This window comes from Chelonoidis abingdonii, chromosome 4, assembly GCF_003597395.2.
Source record: "Chelonoidis abingdonii isolate Lonesome George chromosome 4, CheloAbing_2.0, whole genome shotgun sequence".
Classification (NCBI taxonomy): domain Eukaryota; kingdom Metazoa; phylum Chordata; order Testudines; family Testudinidae; genus Chelonoidis; species Chelonoidis abingdonii.
This window is the reverse complement of record NC_133772.1, coordinates 4767416-4790258: the sequence shown is the minus strand read 5'-3', so window position 1 is coordinate 4790258 and position 22843 is coordinate 4767416. Positions and strand designations below refer to the sequence as shown.

Genomic DNA, 22843 nt, shown 5'->3' with positions numbered 1-22843 from the left:
TAAGCAGCAGGTTTAAAACAAACAAAAGGAAGTATTTTTTCACACAACGCACAGTCAACCTGTGGAACTCCTTACCAGAGGATGTTGTGAAGACCAAGACTGTAATAGGGTTCAAAAAAGAACTAGATAAATTCATGGGAGGATAGGTCCATCAATGGCTATTAGCCAGGATGGTCAGGGATGGTGTCCCTAGCCTCTGTTTGCCAGAAGCAGGAATGGGCGACGGGATGGATCACTTGATGATTCCCTGTTCTGTTCATTCCCTTTGGGGCACCTGGCATTAGTCACTGTTGGTAGACAGGATACTGGGCTAGACAGACCTTTGGTCTGACCCAGTATGGCCGTTCTTATGTTCTCTTCTGGGCGGGAAGTGGTATCTGTTGGGTTAGAGCAGGGGGTGCTGGGAGTCAGGACTCCTGGGTTCCCTGCCCAGCTCTGGGAGGGGAGCTGCGTCTGGTAGGTTGTGGGTGCTGGGAATCACTAATCCTGGGACTCAGCAGGGAGTTTCAGCTTGCAGCCCATGACATAGCTGGTCAGCGAGGGTTGCAATGCAGCAGGGAGTGTGACGGCTGCAGCAGGGCCAGGTACCTGTTTGAAGTAAGCTGTGGTGAAGTTCCCGCCCTCAATGGCCATGTCTCCCAGCATCCTCTTCTGATTGGCCTTCTTCAGGATGTTCTCCTCCACTGTCCGCTCGCTGATCAGCCTGCAGGGGGAGGCAGAGAGGCAACTTACCCTCTGGGACAGTGGGAGGGGAGGAGACATGCACTGCACAGGCTCCCTCTGCTGGACAAGAAGAGTCAGAGCAGGTATCACTGGGTGCTGACCTGTAGATGTGGACATCGCGGGTCTGGCCGATGCGGTGGCAGCGGTCCTGGGCCTGGGCGTCCATGGTGGGGTTCCAGTCGCTGTCGTAGAACACCACAGTGTCAGCGCCCGTCAGGTTCACACCCACGCCTCCGCTGCGTGTCGACAGGATGAAGCAGAAGATGCGCTTGTCAGCGTTGAAACGCTCCATCAGCGCCTGCCAGGGGGTGGGAAGCCACAGTGAGGGGTAGCAGACAGGATATGGGGCAGCTGGGGCCTAGAGGTTACAGCAGCGGGGCTGGGAGTCAGGACTCCTGGGTTCTGTCCCCAGCTCTGAGAGGATGAATAGCAGGAGAGGCCTGGGGGCTCTGAGGAGTCCCTAGCCTGGCTGTTGAGGGAACCCCCATGACACATGGGCGCACGGACAAGGTGACAGCCGGCGATACCTGTCTCTGCTCCACGCGAGTGCTGCCATCCAGGCGCAGGTAGATGTGCCCATGGTAGTTGAGGAACTGCTCCAGCACGTCTAGCATGCGGGTCATCTGGGTGAAGATGAGGACCCGGTGCGCTCCAGCCTTCAGCTGTCGCAGCAACAGGTCCAGGGTCTGGAGCTTCCCTGCAGGAAGGAACGGGGATGGTGACTAGGCCAGCCAAACAGGGGTGGGGACCAAGAACAGCCTGGCCCCTCTGCTTCTCCCTCAGCCCCTGCCTGAGTAGAGCGTCTCTGCCCAGCCTCCCTGCTTCCCACCCCTCTCCTGGATCGGCCAGGGGCTCAGCTAGCCATGGCCCCCACTGCCCGGCCCACCCACATACCGCAGTCATACTGGATGAGGCGCAGGTCGGGGAACTGGGTGCGCATGTTGCAGACGATGCGATGCAGGCCGCTGGCGCGGGGCGAGATCTCCCGCCGCAGTGTCTCCTTGAAGATGGCCTGGTGGAGCAGGAGTGACGGGGGCGGGTGAGAGGTGTGAATGGTGATGGCAGGCGCCTCCACGGGAGGCATAGCAAAGATGAACCTGCAGATACAACGGGCATGGCTGAGGGTGCGAACAGCCGTGGCACAGCAGCAGGCCAGGGGGACGGAGGATGCGCCTCTGCTGTTGTCAAGTTCCAGGAGGGGAGCGGGATCTGGTGGGTTACAGTGGGGTGGAGAAGAGGCCTGGGAGTCAGGGTTGCTGGGTTCCAGCCCCAGGCCTGGAATGGGGCAGGGTGGGCCTGGGAGCCAGGACTCTTGAGTTCGAACCCCAGCTTCCCAAGGCACCTGCACAGATCCCCGTTCCTCACAGAGGGGCCCAGCCGCGCTGCCAGGAGGCGTTACCTCTCAATGATGTCTGCCAACTGCTCAACCCTCTGCTGGGGAGTCAGGATGGCCTGGGCAATGGCTGTGGCCCGCTGCCAATACGCCTCTAGGTGCTGGGGGTCCCGATGCATCTGTGCCATGTAGCAATGGCTGTAGCTGGTCCCCCTCCAGCCATCCAGCTCGGGTGCCACTTCCTGCCCCTCCTCCTCCTGCTCCCGAGGAGGGCCGGGTGGGAAGAGGGTGCAGAGGCGCAGCACCTCGGTGCCATAGATGGGGGCCAGGTTGCAGTGCTGCTCATTGAGGCGGAAGAGCCGGTCCAGGCGCTCCTCCTTCTGCTTCTTCCGCTTCTCTTCAAGTGATTCCTGCCACCGGGACCGCACGGACGGATGTCAGTGCTGGTGACGGGACGCGCCCCCCCGAGGCTGCCTTGCACCTGAGATCCTCTCCCCTCCATCCGGGCCAGTTTGGGCTAGCACAGCTCCCACCTCTTCCGAGATCCTCCCCCAGCCCAGTTGGTCCAGATACTTCTCCTCCCCATCTCCTGGCCCAGTCCTATCCCTGCCCCACCGCACTGAGATCCTCCTCCCCAGGGACTATCCCAGACCCTCCCTGCCCCCACCTTCCCCCCAAGACCAGTCCTTGGCTCCCTGCACATTCACTCACCAGATAGAAGGGAGACCGGGGTGGGGGAGGGGGCTGCCGTCTGTGCCGTGGGGCCCGTGGCGACGGGGGAGGCGGGGTGGGCGTGGTGGACCGTAGCATTAGTGTCTCAGGTTCCTCCTTGGGCCCCGGGCTGGGCGCGGCTGCGGGCCGGGGAGCCAGTGCAGGGCAGATAGCAGCAGCGATGGTGGTGGCAGGGGGGTTGGGGAGAGGGGTGGCCGTGACGGGAGAAGATGGAGCCGGTGCTGGAGCTGCAGAGGAAAGCCAAGTGGGGTTAGTGAGAGTCCTAGGCCACAACGCCCCGGCTAGGAAGGCAAAGACGACCTGCTTACATGACTGCTCCATGCTGGGCACTGGCGCCTGCACCACCCGGATCATGGGTCGCACCAGGGCCTGCAGTGGGGTGGGTGTTCGCACTGGAACCAGTGGCTGAGTGGGCAACCGCACAGGCGGCATGGGTGCCACGGGGAGCTGGGCTCGTTGTGCCATCAGAGCGGCCGGCAGGCTAGGCAGGGTGGTGGCTGTGGCTGGGCGTGGAGGCTGCTGTAGGGCTGGGGCAGGCACCAGGCCGTCCCGTGGGGCCTGCCGCACCACGATCTTCACCACACCAGAGCTGTTCACCATGGAGGAGGGCACTGGGGGTGAGGAAAGCAGGGTCAGAGCCTGGCAGACATCTTCCCCCACACAAACCACTGGACCCCACTCCCTTCCCAGAGCGAGGCACAAAACCTAATTCCCAGCCCCTTCTGCCCTAACCCACTAGCTTCACCCTGCTCCCAGAACTGGGGCTAGAACCCAGGGGTCCGGCCTGCCGCTCGTCCTGATCTGCCCCCAGGCCACTGACACTCACCTTGCGTGGTAGCTATGGGAACGCTGATGGCTGCTGAAGTGGCGGCTGCCGTGGTGGCAGAGGCTGGGGCAGGCAGGATGGTGGTGGGCTGGGGGCCTGGCATGGCCTGCACCCCACCCTGTGCCTGCCCGCCCTGCTGGGTCATGGCCTGGATGAGAGCCACCTGGGCTGGCTGGCTGATGATGTGGTGCTGCCCCCCGGCAGAGACCAGGTGAACTACATTCCCTGCAAGGGAGAAAGCATGAACAGGTGGCAGGGGCGAGCTTTCCCACCAGAGCATGCCCACCCCCTCCGTCCTCTGTGTACCCCCCTGCAGCGACCCAGCCGGGCTGGCAGTGGGCCTTACAGCAGAGTCAGGCTTGGAGTTTTGCTCTCTCCCTCGGGTCAACAGACGCCTCACGGGCAGAGACGGCTGGAGCTTAGAGGGATCCCACCCTGGCCCTCTGCCCCGCCATCCCCCAGCACTCCCTTATGGTGCCCCTCCGCTCTCTGCCTACCAATGCCCCTTGGTTCCCCACTCCCCACCCCACCGGCATCCCTCCGTGCACTGCTGCCCATCGCCCCCAATCAGCACCCCACCGGTGCCCCATGGCTCCCCTTGACCCAATGGCTGTTGGTTCCCTGCTCTTCCTCACCGTGCCCCTCGACTGTTCCCCCACACCCCACTTCCCCAGATCCGTTCTTACCCACCCACCAGGGCCCCCTGGTTCTTCCATCTCCTCCCCCAAGTGCTGCAGTCTCTCGTGCCCCCTCCCTCCACCCTGCCTCGTCAGGTCTAAGAACGAGTGTTCAGCAGAGCTCTAGCTGAGCGGAGGGGAAGAGAAGAGAAAGCAAGTGAGCCAGCCAAGCAGTCAGGGGACAGAGACAGTGATAACTGCAATGGTGGAAGCAGGGGAGCGAGGGTTTGGGTCAGGGAGAGGGCTCTTAGCAGAAGGATCTCTGAGTGTACAGGGACTGATGAGATGCAGCCACCTCTAGGGTGGGGTGTGGGGGCTGTTTACACAGGGATCCCTCACCAGGATGGAAGGAGGGGAGGAGGGAGCAGAGGTGACTGAGGGCACGTGGGAAGGGAGGGGTTTACCTACTTTGCAGCTGTCGGGGCTGGGCCATGGTGACCTGCCGCACCTGGGTGCCCGTCAGGGTCAGCTTGTTGCCTTGGATCTGGAAGGTGAGGGGCTTGCTGCCTGGGGCGCTCTGCAGGGGCCGGTTGGCCAGCGAAGCCAGTTGTGCGATGCTCACCACCTCGCCCGCTGCAGAGAAGAGATGGGGTCAGTTCCCAGGACACCCACCCGCTACCCATCCCCTGCCCTGCAGCGCCCCTTGTACTCACAGGGCAGCCGGGCCTGCATGTCCGGAGAGAGCAGCACCCTCTGCTGCACAGCGCTGGTGGCCGGGAAGTTGTAGCCAGGCAGGGCGCTGGTGGTGGAATGGACTGTCACTGGCTTCATCATGCTCCCCACAGCGCCCGGGTTCAGGGGGTTGGTGGCTAGCCGCATGGCGGGGGCTGGCAGCGGGCCGGGCTTGAGGGTGGAGGCAGCAGCCGCGGTGGCAGGGGCCGGCAGCACGGGGGGCTGGGGGGCATTCGGAACCAGCTGGGCTGCAGGCATCAGTGTGGGCAAGACTATGGGAGGAAAGAGGGGCTGGTTAGAGGGGTGGAGTCAGCCAGCCTAGCCACACCCCTACGGAAGGGAGACAGGGATACCAGCCCACCTCTTCCACCCTCAGAAAAATGGGGCAGGGCTCAAGGAGGTGTTACCTGGCCCTGCCCTGCCCCCCAAAAAGGAGAGGGGAGGGAAATCCTGGCAACACCCCCCCTGCAGGGCATTTCAGCCTTCAGGCAGAGGAAAGGGCCCCGCCCCGGGGATCCCAGTGGGCACCCAGCCCCATCCCACCCTCCCACTGGGCAGGGTCCTTACCCTGCGGGGCGGACACTGGGGCCTGGAGCACTGCGGCAGCGGTGTTGTTCTGGCTCAGCGTAGGCACTAGCGTTGGGCCCTGCGGCCTGGTAGAGGGAGGCACCGGCACCGGGGATGGCGGGAGGGGCAGGGGCAGCGAGATGGGTACGGCCATGGGGTGAGGGAGCAGGGGAGGCTGAACGGGCCCCGGGAGAACTGGGCCCATGGGGTACATGGGGGCCAGGGCCTCTGGCAACACAGGAGTCATAGGTCTCTGCAAGGGGGCTACGGGGCGAGGGCTGTTCACCAGCACCACGGTCCGGTTCTCTGGCTTTGGCACCGGCTGCAGCATCCTGCAGGGAGGGAGGACAGACAAGGTTAAAGTGGTGGTAGGGAAGTGAATTCACCACTCCTGCTGACACGCACTCCCCCACCCCCAAATCCTGGACTCCCCTCCAACCCCCTGCTCTGCGCTATGGAAGCCCCCTCCACAAACATCCCCAAGAACCCTGCTAGCATCGGCTACGGAAGCTTCCTCCACTGCCCCTGAGATCCCCCTCTCCCTGGGCTATGGCAGCCCCATGCCCCCAACTGAGATCCCCATCCCCCCAGCCCATGGCCATGGCAGCCCCCTTCCCTCCCCATTAGGGGGCTGTGGTACCTGTTCACTTTCATCTTGACAGGTTTGGGCCTGGGCGGGGGGTCCGGGGACTCGGCGATCTCCTCAATCAGCTTCCTTGTCACCTTCCACTTAGGCAGGAAGGTGTCGGCCTCGTAGCGGGACACGCGCCCCTCCAGGTTGATGAGGTCGAAAATGCCCATGTCCACATGCTGCAAGGGGCCAGGCCCAGTTAGGAGAGGACCAGCCCTCCCCATGGCGCCTGGTACTTCCCCCTGAAGCAACCCTAACATGTGGGCAGGCGGGAAGGGGAAAAGGCCTGTGTCCCATTCCCGCCTCCCCCTCGAGCAAGCCAGTCCCCGGCAGGGCCGGAAGTCCTAGAGGAGAAAGGTTCCATCTCTTCCCTTCCCCCGGTCTTCCTTGAGCCAGCCAAGCCCTTGTCCTGGGGCTGAAGACCCCTAGAACCCTTTGTCCCAATCCCCACCCCCTTTAAAGGGTTGGGGGCACCTGCCTTAAAGGGATCCTGGTTGAGGGCGCACAGAATGAGGGAGGCGGTGCTGAAGCAGATGCCCTCGGTGATGAAGGGCGAGTGGATGGGCCGGGGGTCGAAGAGGTTGGGATGGTTGCACACCTTCCGCAGCTGCATCAGGATGTTGATGACGCTCATGAAATGCCCTGTGGCCAGAGTCTCCTTGGTGCTGAGACAAAACCAAGAGCAGAATCAGCCAGAGCTCTGGGCTGCCACCACATGCTGCATTTCTGGGCTGACAGGTGGGTAAGAACCACCCAGCAATGCCACCCTGGGATCGACCACCCAGCGCTGAGATGCGGCGCAGCAGCCAGGTAACCACACTGTGACACTGCACAGAAACCCCTCAGTCAATTTGGAAATGCAGCTACCTCTGGGGTAGGGAGCAGTAACAAATTAACACAGCAGTGCAACAGAGCAATTTGGGACAGGAAGTGAAGGTAGATTCTGTACCCAACTAACACAACAGGCAGGAGTTAGAGAGGCAGAATGCAATCACCTGAGTTGGGATCTGGCCCCATCCCTCCCAGAGCTGGGGACAGAACCCAGGAGTGCTAGCTCCCAGCCCCCACTAGACACCCCACACTCCCAAGAGCCAGGGATAAACCCAAGCATCCTGTCCTCTCTGCACTCACGTGGCCTGGGCCATGAAGTCGTCGTAGAGATAGCGCTGGCGCTTGGACAGCCGGCACTTGATGACGTGCTCATATTTCTTTGGCATTTGCTTCTCCACATCCACTTTCACCCTCCGCAGGAGGAAGGGCCGCAGCACCTGGTAGGGGTGGGACAGAGCCATCAGTCTGCATGCCAGCCCCACCCCCAACGGTCCTGATTGGCCACCACTGGCTAGCGGCACTCTGATCCCTCCCAGAGGCACCCCCTAGGAGGATCCTGCTTGGGGACAATGCCTGGCTCCCACTGATTGGCTCGACTATACTATTTAAACCAGCAGGAGCCACAGAAAGTTGTCTGAGCAACCTACTGACTTCCTGACAGGTTCCTGACCTGGCCTCGCCTCTGACCACTAGGCCTGTCACCTTTGCTCCGAGCATGAGATCAAACCACCTACGTCCCAGTCCTGCCCCAATCCCAGTCCCTCGCAGACCCTACCGCAGGCCTGATTCCTAGCAGCTCCCTCTCCCTTCCACTGCAGCCCCAGCAATTCCCACCCTCACCTTGTGCAGCCGCTTGACCAGGCTCTCGTTGTACTCCTGGCTACCCTCAATCATGCCTGTCAGGGGATTGGAGAACCACTCCTTGAACTCGCGGTGCGACTGGAAGACGTGGGGCATCAGGAAGTGCATGAGGGACCAGAGCTCCATCAGGCTGTTCTGCAGGGGGGTGCCTGTCAGCAGCAGCCTCCTCTGACTGGAAGATACACGGGGAAAGGAAGGGCAGAGCAGTGAGCGTGCAGGGCCACACAGGGCCAAGGCCCTCTCCCCCCTCACGGGGAGTACCCCGCCCACCTGTTGAAGTTGAGCAGCGACTGCCAGCGCTGGGATTTGAAGTTCTTGATGTTCTGGGCCTCATCCAGGATCAGGTACTTCCAGTTCTTGCGCCGGAATGCCTGGTGATCCTGCAGCACCAGCTTGTACGAGGTGATGCAGATATGGAAGGCATTGGGCTTGGTCCAGCCCTAAGGAGGGGAGCTGAGTTATATTGGGAGCGGCCAGAGAAGATAGGCCACCCAAATCCCCTTCTCATCCCCAAACCAGGTGGTTCCACAGCCCAGGACAAGACTGGAGCTGGTGCCCCCGAAGGGGAAAGGCCCCACGTCCATTCCCTGACACCCGAGTCAGCCAGTAACCCGTGCAACCCCGCAGAAGTCTGCCTGCTCCTAGAGCAGGAGTGTGCTAATGATACAGACCTGGGAGGCACTGTCAATACAGAAGATTGGAAATATTATACAGGAAGATCGGACCTTGAAGACTACAGTGACAGAAATGGGATGAAATTCAGCAGGACAAAAATACAAGATCCTGCAACTCAAGTCTAATAATAAGAATTTCTGTTACAAGCTTATCAGTTGGAAGCAAGAGAGGAGAGAGACGTGGCTGTGGAGGTCTATCACAGAATGACTATGAGCCACCAATGTGATGCAGCAGAGACAAAGGCAAATGTGATCCTAGGATGCCTCAGGATATGCATTTCCGGTAGAGAGGGAGAAGTATTAATGCCATTGTCCAAGGTACTAAGAAGACCTCCCTGGGAATGCTGTGCACAGTGCTGGGCCCCCCGGTTCCAGAAAGGTGAATTCCAGCTGGAAGAGGTGCAGAGAACAGCGAAGAGGATGACCAGGCAAATGGAGGGCCGATCCTACCAGAGGGGACTGGAAGAGCGTGGCTTATTTAGTCTAGTCAAACAAAGACTGAGGGAGATCTGATTGAGCTCTATAAATACACCAGGCAGTGGGGGGGTGTGTGCGTGTGCAAATACTGGGGAGGGCGAAGAGCTATTGAAGCTAAAGGACAAAGTTGGCACGAGAACAAATGGATATAAACTGGACATGAACAAGTTCAGGCTGGAAATGAGAAGGCGGCGTCTAACTATCAGGAGGGTGAGATTCTGGAACAGGCCCCAGTAGGAGTTTTGGAAGCAAAAATCTTCATTAGTTTTAAGAGAAAGCTCGGAAAATGTATGTGTGCGATTGTATGAGGGGGTTGTTTGTGCTGGCAGGGGGCAGATTTATTTCTTATGTTCCTAAAGCTCATGCTTCAGAACTTCGGCCAGGGTCTGGAAGGGATTTCCTCCACATATTCTGTTTTTGTGAGGCTTTTATCATCTCCTTCCTCTGAAGCATCAGGGATGGCCATGCTGGAAATGGGACATTGGGAGGGCGGGCCAGGGCACTCGGATGGCACCAAACAGTCTCTATCTCCAGTGCTTGGCTGGCTGGTTCTTGCTCCACAAGGGCTGAGTCTCACTGATCGCTGTATGTGGGGTTGGGAAGGAATTTTTCCCCAGGTCAGACTGGTAGGAACCCTGGGTTGGGGGAAGACGACTTCCCCTTCCTCTGCAGCGTGTGGATGCAGGTTGCATGCTGGGGCCATCTGGGGATCTTGCATCTAATCATTTCCCTGCTGGTGCCAGGGCACCAGTCCCTCCTATTCTGCCCATGGCACACAAGAGTTTAGTCAATACGTTGGCCACATTTCGCTGGCTGGATTAGTGTGTGGGTGCTGGTGGCTTGTGCTCTATATGGAAGCCAGACTAGATCTAATGGTCCCTTCTGGCTTACACTCTATGACTCTCATTCCCCATGCCAGGGAGAGTGGATAACTCTCACCCACTGTGGGGAGGCAGTCTTGTATCCCAGCTGGGGGGTGCACTTGGGGTGATGGAGGGGCCCCTGGTTCCTCACCTGACGCTTGAGCTTGCGCTCCTTCTGTGCCCCATAGTAGGTGAGGATCTTGAAACTGGGGCACCAGCGCTTGATCTCCATCTCCCAGTTCAGCATAACACTGGTGGGCACGATGATCAGGTGGGGACCCCAGCTACCTGTGGGACCAACACAGAGCAGGGCTGCTCTCAAGCTGTGGGTTCAGGGATCTTGGAGCGCCAAGGTGGGCAGAGCCTGGGCAGTGGCATGGCAATCTCTGCTATGCACCCTCCTCACCAATGAACCTCCCCGAGCCAAGGAAGCTCCACCTCCACAGTCTGTCAGCCCTGGGTCTCTCTCCACATGCCACCAGTGAGGTAGGTGGCTATTGCAATCCAGGCATCTGGGCCCATCTAGCCCGTCCCCACCTGGGGCAGGACTGTCCTCGTCTATCTAAACGCTGGAAGAGATGGAGTCGCCTCATGCAGCCCCATCCCACCCCCTCACCCTTCTCGCAGGCCAGGTGAGCCAGCAGGGAGATGGTCTGGATGGTCTTCCCCAGCCCCATCTCATCCGCCAGGATCCCGTTGAGCTTCTTTTCATACATGGTGACCAGCCAGTCCAGGCCGATGTGCTGATACTCCCGCAGGGTCCCCCGCAGCAGGTAAGGGATGGGTGTCTTCACCTGCGCAAAGGGGGAGGAGCTGGTTAGTCTGGCTGCCTTCCCTCCTCCAACCCCCTTCCCACTGCGATCCCGCTTACCTGGGTGGTGGCCAGGGTGTAGCCCTTGGGCTGCAGGCTCTCGGCAGTGGCTGCGATGTCTGTGATCTCCTTCTTGGGTCCCAGGGCGGGGGCTGCGTCATTACCCCCCTCTCCCCGATCCTCATCCCTTTTCAATAGGTACTCCACGCCGAAGTCTTCCTCTTGGCTCGCTGCCGTCGCTTCCTCAGCGGGGGCATCCTCCTCCTCCTCGCTCTCCTCCTCCTCCTCACTCTCCTCCTCTGCAGTGGAGTCTAGGGCAAGACCCAGCCAGCATCAGCCCTGCCTTAAGACACCCACCCACTCCTCAGACCGCACCCCCTCACCCCTCCATACCTGACTGGCTGCTGCTGTCCTCGTCCTCTGACTCCTCCTCGTACTCCGAGGTGCTGGGCTCCGAGGCATCCGAGGAGCTATCTGACTCATCCATCTCAAAGTCTGAGGCATAGGCGCCGGCGTATCTCTGCAGCAGCTCCTCCATGGGCAACTCCCCTGCCAGACAGCGACAGGGTCAGGGGTGCATGGGAACACGCAGAGGGTGGGACGGGGCAAGGGCCATGTCATGTCCCACCCCTGCCCTGTGACTAGATGTCTCTCCAAATCTGTAACGCAGCCAGCACAGGAAGGACCTGGCTGCGGGTTGCAATGGAGAGGTTCCTCTGAGCACCAGCTACCAAATCCCATCCTATGGGGCCAGGCAGAGACCTGTTTAAGTGCTCTCCGAACACTGATCACATGACTTGGGGAACAGTTTGCAAGGAGCCCTGGGGATGGTGGGACAGAGAAACTGACCCTATGTCCCTGAGAGAGATCCAGGCCATGTCAAACATCAGAGCTACATGGCTGGAATCAGTCTCCTCCCATCCACTCCGTACCTTCCTGGGCCAAGTCATCCAGTTCCTTCCTGTGATCCATGTCCCCTTCCAGCTTCTCTTCAGCATCGATTGTCTCCTCTTCATCCTCAGCTGAGGAAAAAGGGGGCTGTGTTACCAGGTGGATGGGAGAAGGCCCTGTTAACCTGTCACCCCATCAGCCACCAGTGGCAGCCAGGTCCCTCCCATCCACCCAGAGCCTAGATGCTCCAGCAGATCCCTTGCCATGCTCACCTTCCTCCTCGTTGGCCGTGAACTCCTCATCCTCCTTGTCAGGTTTCCATGGCCTTTTGTTCCTCTGCATGACGGACTTTGCTTTCTCCTGCTGGAGGCACGAAGGAGAGCGCTGGGGCCAGGCCCTCCTACCCCAAAGGGAGAGCCCTGTCCCCTCCAAGCCCTCCTACCCTGGCCTAGCTGGGACACATAGAGCATGCAGCTTAAAGTTTTTGAATGCAGCTGCCTCTCCAGGTCAGTGGGCAGCAAAGAGAGGTGCTTGCTCTGAGCAAAGTGCTGCCCCAGTCAGGGGTGTCCTGTCTACAGCCCCACAGACTCCTGCCGATCACCAATCCCCTTAGCCTCCCTGGGAGGTCTGACCCACCCCTCCGCTACCTTTACAATCTTGGATTGTTTCTCTACCTCCTCCTCACTCTCCCCCACTGCCTCCTCCTCCTCGTTGTTGTTGGAGCTGGAGATGGAGGGGGCAGTGCTGCAGGAATTCTCCAGGATCTGGGAGGGCAGGGACTGCAACAGCTCTTCCAGGGGCAGCTCACTCTCCTGTTTCAGCAGCTCTATCTCACGCCGGTGCGTCTCCGAGTCGTTCCCTTCCTGCTGCTCCTCCACCTCAATCGTCTCCTCGTCGTCTGACTCCTCATGGGGCTGGAAGTCCCCATCTGTGGGAGGAGGAAGCAGGGGATGAACCATACACCTGGGGCACTGATAGGGCAAGTGGGGAACCCTGGGGCTAAGGAGCCCTGGAAGTGAAACCTGGTACCTTTTCCCTGTAGGAGGCGCTGGCTGATCTGGCCCTGGGGGGATGGGACTGGAGGGCTCAGGGAATGGGACATGGAATCTTTCATCTCCAAAGAGTGCTATCTCCAATCCTGCCCCAGGGCAGGAGAGACTGACCAACTCAGGGGAAAGGGACACAAGACCTTTAACCTCTAGGGGAGGACTGGCTGGCTCAAGGTGAGCAGGGAATGGGACGCAGGATGTTTTGGTTCCATACCTTCTTCGTCAGTGAGGTGTAGAGGTGGCGGGGGGCTGGAAGCGGTGGAGCCAGCATGGGAGGAGCTGATGTGGGAGGAGGAGCCAGTCTTGCTGGCCATGGGGAAGGTTTCGTTGAGGCTCTGAGTCAGCAGATCTGAGTACTTCTCCGTCTGGCCCACGATGAAGTCCAGCTGCAGGTCCAGGGCCTTCTTCCTTTTCTCCTCCAGGCGAGACTGCTGCTTGAACTGCACCACCTGCCAGTGGAGGGCCATGGGGGTGGGGAGGGACATCCAAGTGAAAAAGAAGGGTAAGAGGGAGGTCTCAATAGGCAGCATATTGTTAGCCTGTCGTACTCGCTTCTGAACAACCTTCCTGCTGTGGCCCAGCTGAGGGGCAAAAGGAAATCTCCCCTCTGACGACTGTATTCTACTGTTCAATACAAGATGCTGTGTTAGTGAAACCCACCCTGGAGCCCCGGAGAGGCAGGGACCTTGGGCTAGAGAGTCCTGATGCCCAAGCTGAAATGACAGAGAATAGTGGATGCTGGGAGAGAGAAGCCCAACAGCCTGAGCTAGAGCAGTGAAGAGGCACGGATACCAGGCTAGAGAGGCCTGTATGTTATGTGACAATTCTTATATGACAAAGGCCAGGCCCAAAGCCAGCCTAAGCACTCCCTCTAGCGCTGCACGCCCTACCCACCTTCTCCACATTGCTCCAGAACTGCTTGACCTCTTTGGCGATGGAGGAGGCGATGCGCCTCAGCTTGGCCTGCTCCTCCCGCTTGGCTCGCTCCTCCTTCTGTTTCTGCTCCTCATGGTGTCGGATCACCATCCGCACGACCTGGGGGAGAGGAGGAGGAGGGTGAGATGCACTCAGGGGGGACATCGGAGCTTCACTGACCCAGAGCAGACTGTATTGGGGGGTGAGGGAGATCTCTCTAGTTGGAGCCACAGCCTAGGGACTTGCTGCCAACCAACAGCTGGGTCACCAGCCACAGTTTGAGAAGGGTCATGGAGGTTTCCGTTCAGCACCTAGGACAGACAGAGCAAGCCTAGATGGAGCACAGAAACATGGATAGATGGATGGGTGCTTGGATGGATGGACAGGCAGATGGTGCCTGGATGGATTCCAGAGCGCTTGGAAATGCCATCTCTTAAGCCAGAAGGAGTGCTCTCTGGGTAGAACTCTTAGTAAATCCCCTGCAAAATGTGCCCAGCAGTCACAGAGAGCTGCTGAGGGCAGGACTTGAACTCACAGCACATGGGAGCCATCCAGCTACCCCGATACCAGGCGACCTGCAAACTCTCTGCCTTGCAATAGAGACACTGTCCTGCTGAACATGTGCCTCTCCACCCTCTTTGGCATAGAATGGTGAACAAAAATCTATGGTTTTTTTTAAATCAGATTTTCAACATTTAAATTAGCTATAGGTTTACATTTTAATAATAAACCTATTTAAAGTTAAATTTGAAATGACAACCTACGTTAAGACCTCAACTTACTATAATCTATTGCGTCTATAAAATAATCAAAATTAAATACCAAATGTGCACTGCTAATTTTTGTGCCAAGTTTTAAAGAAAGACAATGCACTGAACTTGTGGAAGTCACAGGCAAAGAACCTTGAACCAGAGTTTGTTGTAGTTTTAAACTAGCTTTTGACACAAGTAGCCTCTTCTGCAGCTGCAGAATAATTTGCTTCATTTCAGTTTATCCAACTAACTCAGTTCAATGACTAGATAATTCAGAGTTATGAAATGAGCTGGCTGTTGAAAAAGCAGAAAAACTTGTTTTCTTCTTCCAATCTATGAATAAAAACTAGGCATGAGAGGACGTGATCTACTAATTCTAAATTTCTGAAGGACATGGTGACCAAAACCACAGTTCAATGCATGAAGTACTTCCTTTGTTTAATAAATCAGTTTTCAGCATAAAACATGTTTTGATAAACTGATAAACTTTTCTTGTTTATCTAGCATGTTTAAGACAGTTTAACTATTTAAAAAACATTCAAAACTTTTTTTGTGCATTTAGCTGACTCTCCATTTAGCTTGGCACAAATCACATGTAAAAAAGAAATGCATCATTCACTGTTTTCTAAACTAACAAAAATGTAAAAATTAAGAATCAGAGTAAATGTAATTTAAACTATGTACTTGCTTAAATGAAGATGTAAGTAGCATATCCTGCTGGTTAACTAAAAGAAGCACCAAATTTAGTACAAAGGTTATATTTAGTTGTAAATCAGTATGTTGTAAGTGTTACCAATCAATGAGAATCAACCTTTCCTTAAGAAAGTAACTAAAAAGTACAAATGCAGAACAAGAGTAAAATAAATGATTTAAATCAAGGCTACCGGCTTGCAGATTTAAATCATGATTAAGATAAGGCATTTAAATAGCTTTGATTTAAAACAATCCACCCTGCACTGTGGCTTGACCTATGCCGGTATTCCCAGATTTGGCCTTCAATGACTCTTGTGCTATTGATTTCCCAGGGGACCAGTGGGTATGAAATGCTGGCTGAGATCAATCCTGAGTGGGGGAGGATCACAGCAATAGGTTTGAGCCCCAGATGCGTGTAAGAGAGAGTTAGAAGACACAGAACATTTTGATGTCATGGGATACTTTCACAGGTCTATCGCAAACGCCCCCAGGTTTGGACTATTTACCCTACGGCTCAAGGCACAGCAATTTCCAAGACAATCCAAACCCACCTTTGGGCTTTAGGGGACTTAATAAACCAGTTAGAGCTGTTTCAGGGAGGGGCAGAGCTCACCTTTCTGGCCACTCCCCTCTTCCAGCGTCTCTCTTGGGCAAAGTCTGCCGAAAGCCACTGCATCTCCTCACAGAGGTAATCCCAGTGTACCTTGGGGCGAACTGGCTCCGGCACCTTGGAGAGCCTCTTCAAAGACCAGAAACCCTCCTTCTTCATCTCCGCGATGCGGTTCTCAATCTCCGCCTCCTGGAACACAGCACCAAGTCAGCAGGGATCCCAGCCCCCACCCATCACAGGAGATTGGAAGGCAGGGGTAAATCAGGGAGACCCACAGCAACCATCCTCTGGGCCGAGACCCATCTGACCCTAAACAAAAGATGACCCCACAGTGACACAGGTGTAAGGGACCTAAAGGAGCTCTGAGTCACATTATCCCTCCTTCCCAGCCCCACTTCCTTCCACTCCCCCGCCCTGGGATGGGCTCCTTGAGGGCATCTGTGTCATGGCCATGGGAGCATGGAGGGCTCCAGCTCAGGGGACCCTTCAGACACAGTCAGCTCCTCACATGCTTGGCCTGCTCAGCGATCTCAGCATGCGTCTTGTCCCACATGCTGGCCGGGTCCGAGGTGTAAACTCCTGGGGACGCCAGAGCTTTGCTTTGCAGCCTGGGCACATCAAAGCCCAGGTGACTGTCCAGAGAGGAATCGTGAGTTTGGTGTGATGGTGAGATGCTGCCACTGGAGGCAGGTGACCCCGAAGAGGCCGGTGACACAGGATTGCTCCCCGTCATTTTGTCTGGTGCAATCTGGGGGCGAAAGAGGATGAGGTGACTGGGACAGCCACTGCCACAGCTACATATGGAACCAGTGAACTCAGCAGCCTGTTCAGACTAAGGACTGTAAAGTGCTTTTCCCCATGTGTATGCACAAGACAGACTTGCCTGGTGCTGAGATGCAGCTGTCCCTGGAGTGGAGAAGGGGGCTGTTTATACAGGGATCCCTCACCCAGCACCCAGGTGCAGCCAGCTCTCGGCTGAGGCATGGCCTCTAATTATCAGCTGCACATAACAGTTTTGGACGGGAAGTGACAGAAAATCCCATATCCACCTGAGACTGCAGACGGAATTAAGGAAGCGGAATGGAATTACATTTAAGATTTGGACAGGACAGTAAGATTAATACTCCAAGTCTTGGAAAAAAAAGGGCCAAGCCAGCTTTCGCAGAAAGCAGTTTCTTAAATCTCTTAATGCTGCGATACTCGGACCTCAGTGATTCAGGAACCAAATTAGCGATCAACATTACCCAAAAAAGCCGCAGTAGTGTGAATTCACTGTTTCATTTACTATAGAAATATATAATAAATTCTCACAGTAAAATGATTAACCGCATAATTATTTTATCAACTACAATTGATTAAAAATATAGTAACAACACCCTGATTGGTTAATGACTTAGACTGGTTAATAATTAAATCACACAGTGTTTTAACATCATGTGGCACAAAGAGCTGCAGGAAACAGTTTAAAGAGCTAAATGCGGCTCCTGCGCCTCAGTCCAAGTATCACTGTCTTAATGAAAGACCTACAGCAAAGGCCTGCTCTACACTACAGCCTTGCGTTGACCTAGCTGTGGAAGTTCCTTCACTTAAATTTGACCTCTGCCGATGCAAGTGCCTCTCTACATTGATTTAGTAACACCACCGCCCCCAGCAGCGTAGAGCCACAGTCGATATAATTAGGTCGACGCAATGTCAGTGTTGTTTACGCTGCTAGTTACTGGCTTTCAGGAGCTGTCCCACAATGCCCCACGCTGATAATACAATCGATACAAGTGCTCCTGGTGAGAACAGGCACCGACAACACAAGGAACCAAGTGTGAACCCACACAAGCAATATAACAACTGCAGTGGCTGTACGCAGACATAAGTTAGGTGAACATCATTTTCTAGCGTAGACATAGCAGTAGTGACTGTCAGCATGGCATTGGGGCCAGCACTGCCTGTGAGGGAAGAGCACCCCCTACTGAGCTTCCACCCTGCTTCATACAGCACAGTGCTCCCTAGCCTTGCACTGGTGTTGACACGGACTCTGAAGTGAGAGTGTTCCCTACCCTGCAACACAGCTCCTCCAAGGGCTGGGCTCAGCATTGACTGAAGGGCAGGAGCCCCCTAGTGAGGCCCCACATTGCTCCTTGCAGCACAGCTCCCCCAAGCACCACACTGGGATCAGCACTGACTGCGAGAGGAGAGCGCCCCCTTCTGAAACCCCAGCAACATTCGAGTTTCTCCAGCTCTGCCTCCCAGGCAGCAATGCAGTGTGTTCCTGATCAGCTCCAAGGCCAGGCTGGGAGCCCCTACCTCACTGTGCAGTGCATGGTGCTGTTGGGGAGGATTGCTCTGCATTTTACTGCTCCCTTGCTCTTCGCCTCGCGCCCCGATAGCTTTGCTCGTGGCCGAAGTGCTGTCGTCCTGCTCCAGTGCATGCTGGGAACCGGCCTCATTCTGGTCAAGCAACCGCTGGGACGAACTGTCCAGCTCCTGGGTCCCCTGGCAGCCCAGCCTGCGCTCGGGGCTGCCTGTCTCTGAATCACCTGACAAGAGATGGGGAAGTAGCCATTGAACGTGTATTCATGCTGTCAGCTGGGCGAGCTGATGGGACTCCTCTGCTACAGAAGGCTGCCCATACTCAAAAGGCAACACTCATCTCCTCTGGGGAGACTCACCTTGCAAAAACACAACTAGATAACTAGATGGGAGTATGTTTAATGGTTAGAGCAAAGGGCTGGAAGTCAGAACTCCTGGGTTTTAGCCCTGGCTCTGGGAGAGGATTGGGGTCTAGTGGATCAGAGCAGGAGGGAACAGAGCCAGGATTCCTTGGTTCTGTGCTGTGGGGTAGACGCTGATCTTCAATGGGAAAAAAAAAAAAAGTTTACAATGGGGAAAAACTCCATCCCTGACTACACTGCCTTTTGCTGCCAGTTCTACCTGTCAATTAACTACCAAGAACTGGGAACCAAGCTCAGGACACAGGACACTTTATTTTCAATTGTTGTTCATATTTTAACAGCTGCTGAAGTTGGGATAAGCACAAATTTGGCCTGATCTAAGTTTAAAAAAATCTGCACTGATTTACATTACATCAATAAACATGCACTGTGACAACTCCATAATACAGATACAGTCTACTGCCTTAAGTGGAAAGAGCTGATCAGGAAGTTTCCGAGTTCAGCATCACTAGTATAAGTGCAATTTTAATGCGTCCAGGACTAAGTTTTGCAGCTGAAATTAATTTACTTAGCAAGAATGTTCATATACTATCTTACTTATATTATTATTATAGTAGCATCTAGATGCGTGAGTCACAAACCAGGACTGCACTGCGCTAAGTGCTGTATGACAACACAACAAGAAGACAGCCCCACGGTGTCAAAGTTTCCTCCTAGCAGGAAACAAAAACATCTTGAAGTAAACATCATTTTGAAATAGTTGGAAATACACCACGTTCTTTGTCAGGAATCCCCCAAGAATGGCTGCTTCCCAGTTTGACACAGGGAATCCATAACCAACGTCTGCCCATTTGATCCCTCAGCCCTTTTCATCAGTGATCTGTGTTTTTTCTAACACTTTTGAATTTGGGATCTCAAAAGGGTTTCTTACAGTGGGAAGGATTCACTTGCCCGCTGCTGAAAAGCACCTGCCTGTGGGGTGAAACGTGACACTGTTCTGGAGAACATCCAAAGCTTCCCGCTGCAAAGGCAATGCTACACTGCTGGCTTCCCGCAAGAGGGGGACAAAGCCCTAAGCCACCAGAGAGCATGTCCCAGCCATACCTGTGTGAGCTGAGAACTCCTCCTCCTCGTCAGACTCCACTTCCACGGTTTCTCTTTCCCGGGGAAGACTGCTCCTGCAACAAGATGGGACCGGATGGGGGCCTGCATCCAGACTTCCTTCTCCCTTCACACTTTTCTAAGAGGTAACAAATAGTCCATCCGAGCCCTTTCCTTGGGAGGGTATTCCACAGGGATATAGACCCCTCACCTCCCCGTTCCTCCCACTTCTTCCTGCGCCCTTGGTCCAACATGGCTCGCACAAACCAGTCCTTGGGTTGAGCTAAACCTGTCTCTCCAAGCCTGAAATGCAGCCAGCAGACTATGGACCTAGCTGCAGGACACAACGGAGAGTTTTCTCTGAGCACCAGCTACCAAATCCCTGCCTACGGGGAAAGGCAGAGACCTGTTAAGGGTGCTGGGGAGAGGAAGGGACGGGGACACCCTGTCTGTCCAGTGCGGAGCCTGGGAGACGGCTGGCCGCCAACAGCAATGCCTAGATGTCGTCAAGGCTGGTATAACCCATCTCCACTTAGCTCGCTGGCTTGGCTCGTCTGCAAGAGATGATGTCCCAGAGGGATAGGGTAGAGTCAGGAGCCCAGACCCTTGCAGTCTCTCCTCTAACCCTGGCCACTTCCCTGTCTGCCACCTTGCCCATGCTGTTGCTGTAATGTTATCCCTTATCCCATATTAGCCCTTCTCCCCTTTCTAATCTCCCACCCCCTGATCTATTGATGCCCTGGCATCCCTGTTACACTCAATCTTGGCCCACCCTGTGACCCCTTCCTGACCCATCCCTTGTCACTCCACTCCATTGTCATTATCTGCAAACCCCTGGCTCCCACCCCACCGACTTCATCCTGCTCACCACATTACTGCACCCCCAAACCGCAACCTGCGTCCCCTCCCCTTCACTACCCTAACCCCCATAAGTCCCAATCCTATTACACCTTCCTGTTTCCTGGTCCCATGTGCCTAGCTGTTCCTTGTTACCCCATGCCCTGTCCCGTCCCTGCCAATCCCACAGCCCCACTTCCCCATCCCATCACGCCAGTCACCCTGTGTCCCACCACCACCAGTTCAGTCATTCCCTGATCCTTCTGTGCCCACCCCTGCCTCCGGTGTCCTGTCTTTGCTAACTCAGGGGCCCCTTGACCCCACTTTGTGATGCTGTGCCCTGGAACTCTCTGATCATGTCCCAACAACCCAGTGAACCCGTGCCCAACCACCTCCAACCCTGTAACCCCCTGACCCCGTACCGCCAACCTCCTTGCCCTGTATCCCTCCATTGCCAACCCCCAACCCACTGATTCTGTCACCCCAGGTCGCTCGCCTACCAACCGATGATCCGGTCCTGCCAGCCCCTGCATACCGTGCCCTGCCACCACCAACTCTGCCAAGGCCTGACCCTGTCCCACTAACTCCCTCACCCTGCACCCTTCCAATGCCAAACCTGCCATCCTGAGCCCCATTGCCTCCGTTGCTCCCAATACACGACCCTGTCCCTCTTGCCCCAGCCCCTCTTATCCTGCCGTCCCTGCCATCCTACGTTCGCATCTCACTGCCCCTTCCCACTCCAGCACCTCTGGACTTTGTCCCAACAACTTAATCACTCTATTTCCCGCCACCTTCAACCCACTAAGCCTCCGATCCTGGCCTGCGAGCCCTGTCACCCCTTTTCCCACCATCCCAGATGCTTCTACGACCTCCTTACCCAGTCCCACTTTTGCCTCCAGCCCCCTTGATACCTGAACCCATCCTGCCAAGCCTGTCATATCAGGGTTTTGTCCCACCACCCCTGTTCCCGCCACTACTACACCCTGGTCCTGTCCTGCCAACCCTACCAATTCCGTAGTCCTGTAATCTGTGTCCTTCAAGCCTGATACCCTGGGTACCGTCACCAAGTCCACTAACCCACTCACCCGCTGATCTCGTCCCGTCACTGCATATCCCTCTACCTCCAACCCCAGTACCTTCTGACCCCATCCAGCCAACCCAGGTACTCTGGATCTCTGTATCATTGAACCTGCCAACCCCATCATCCTATAACACCCCAACCACATTACCTTACAACTCTGTCTTGCCAAACCTGTCACCCCAACACCCACCATTTTCCTCTTCCCAAAACCCCATGCTGCCAAATCCTTTTTGTCAACCACCTCTGTCCTGCCTGGAGACTGTCCTGCCTCCGCTGTCACTACTAATCTTGACATACTGTGTCCCAGCAACCCCTGACCCAAACTGACAAACTCCCTTTCCCCCTGATCCTGCCCCACCAGCCCTGGTGCCCCTGGATCCTGCCCCACAAACTCCATGACTGCCTGTTGTGCCAACACCAGTGTCCCCTACCCCACTAAACCCGTGGCTGCCTGCTGGGCAAACTCCTGATCCTGTCCCATCAACCCTGATGCTCCCTGCCCCACGGATCCTGCAACCGCCTGTTGCACAAGCTCTGACACCCCCTGACCCTGCTCAGACCCCCTCAGATCTACTACTCTCTGAGACAGACCCCCTAGCTGTGCTACCCCTGACTCCATAGCCCCTGACCTACTGCAACCCAACCCTTCTTGCCCTTTGACCTCTAACCCCTGCCCTCCTTCAGCCCCTAACCCTATTCCCCCTTGATCCTGTCAGCCTCAGCCCCTAACCCTATTCCCCCTTGATCCTGTCAGCCCCAGCCCAGCCCCCTCTTGCCCCTTGATCCCCAGTGCCTAACCCAACACCCTTTGACCCCCACCCTAACCCAACACTCTTTGACCTCTGACCCTTTAACCTCTGACCCCTACAGGCCATGCCAACACCCTTTTGCCCCTCGACCCCTGCACACCCTAACCCACCGCCCTTTTGCCCTTTGACCCCACGCCAGTTGCCCAGCACTCCTCAGAGCGAGGCTACCCTCTCTAGGGGAGGCGGTGGTTAGTGCCACGCGGGTAGGGGGACCGGCCGTTGGCGGCGCACGCGCCCCCTCCCATCCCAAGCGCGTCTCGCGCCCCCATGGGTAGAGGCGGGGGGGGAGCGCGGAGCCCCGGCCGGGCCGCCATCTTACCTGGGTGGGAGGGGGGAGGAGGGAGGGAGGCGCCTCCTGCTCCGCCTCCCTTCCTGCGCCGCCTCAGCCCCAGCGCCGCCGCGCCGCGGGCAAGATCCGCCGCAACCGCAGCCCCCCGGCCGCAGCCACCCGCCCTCCCCTGCGTTCGGTCCGCCGGCCTCGATCAGCCCCGCGCTGGCCCCTCACCCCCGAATGCCGACCCCGAACCAGGCCCCGCCGAGCCGAGCCGAGCCGCCGCGGCAAAATGGCGGACGCCACCACCTCCACCACCAGGGCCGGCCCCCCCCGCCCGCTTCGCCGCCCGCCAACTCTCGCGAGAGCTAACTGGGAGACACAGTCAGAGCTGCGAGGGACAACGGGAAGTGGAGTTCGAGCAGGACTAGGGGGCAGAGCAGGGCCAACGCGGCCCCGAAGTCTCGCGAGAGGAGGAAGCTGGAGAGCG

The 22843-nt window shown here is 56.6% G+C and overlaps 1 protein-coding gene across 4 annotated transcripts in view; it reads right to left on the bottom strand.

The window, feature by feature from the left end:
• Positions 1-22490, bottom strand: part of SRCAP (Snf2 related CREBBP activator protein) — a 29374-nt gene extending 6884 nt beyond the window's left edge. The window contains exons 1-30 of one of the 4 annotated variants that reach the window (XM_032763123.2): positions 22402-22490; positions 19359-19432; positions 17887-18119; positions 16097-16336; positions 15592-15777; positions 13513-13653; positions 12833-13067; positions 12244-12497; positions 11842-11932; positions 11611-11700; positions 11072-11227; positions 10739-10989; positions 10484-10661; positions 10019-10155; positions 8124-8293; positions 7833-8025; positions 7293-7429; positions 6640-6826; positions 6171-6340; positions 5531-5862; positions 4945-5235; positions 4700-4864; positions 3615-3839; positions 3097-3399; positions 2768-3015; positions 2123-2466; positions 1618-1820; positions 1251-1420; positions 825-1021; positions 589-703 (exon numbers count right to left, since the gene is read on the bottom strand). In XM_032763123.2, the coding sequence (XP_032619014.1) occupies positions 589-703; positions 825-1021; positions 1251-1420; positions 1618-1820; positions 2123-2466; positions 2768-3015; positions 3097-3399; positions 3615-3839; positions 4700-4864; positions 4945-5235; positions 5531-5862; positions 6171-6340; positions 6640-6826; positions 7293-7429; positions 7833-8025; positions 8124-8293; positions 10019-10155; positions 10484-10661; positions 10739-10989; positions 11072-11227; positions 11611-11700; positions 11842-11932; positions 12244-12497; positions 12833-13067; positions 13513-13653; positions 15592-15777; positions 16097-16336; positions 17887-17931 (5454 nt within the window). In that variant the 5' untranslated portion in view covers positions 17932-18119; positions 19359-19432; positions 22402-22490. The other 3 variants (XM_032763122.2, XM_075065870.1, XM_032763124.2) reach the window with 3 other exon arrangements.
• Positions 22491-22843: the final 353 nt, after the last annotated feature.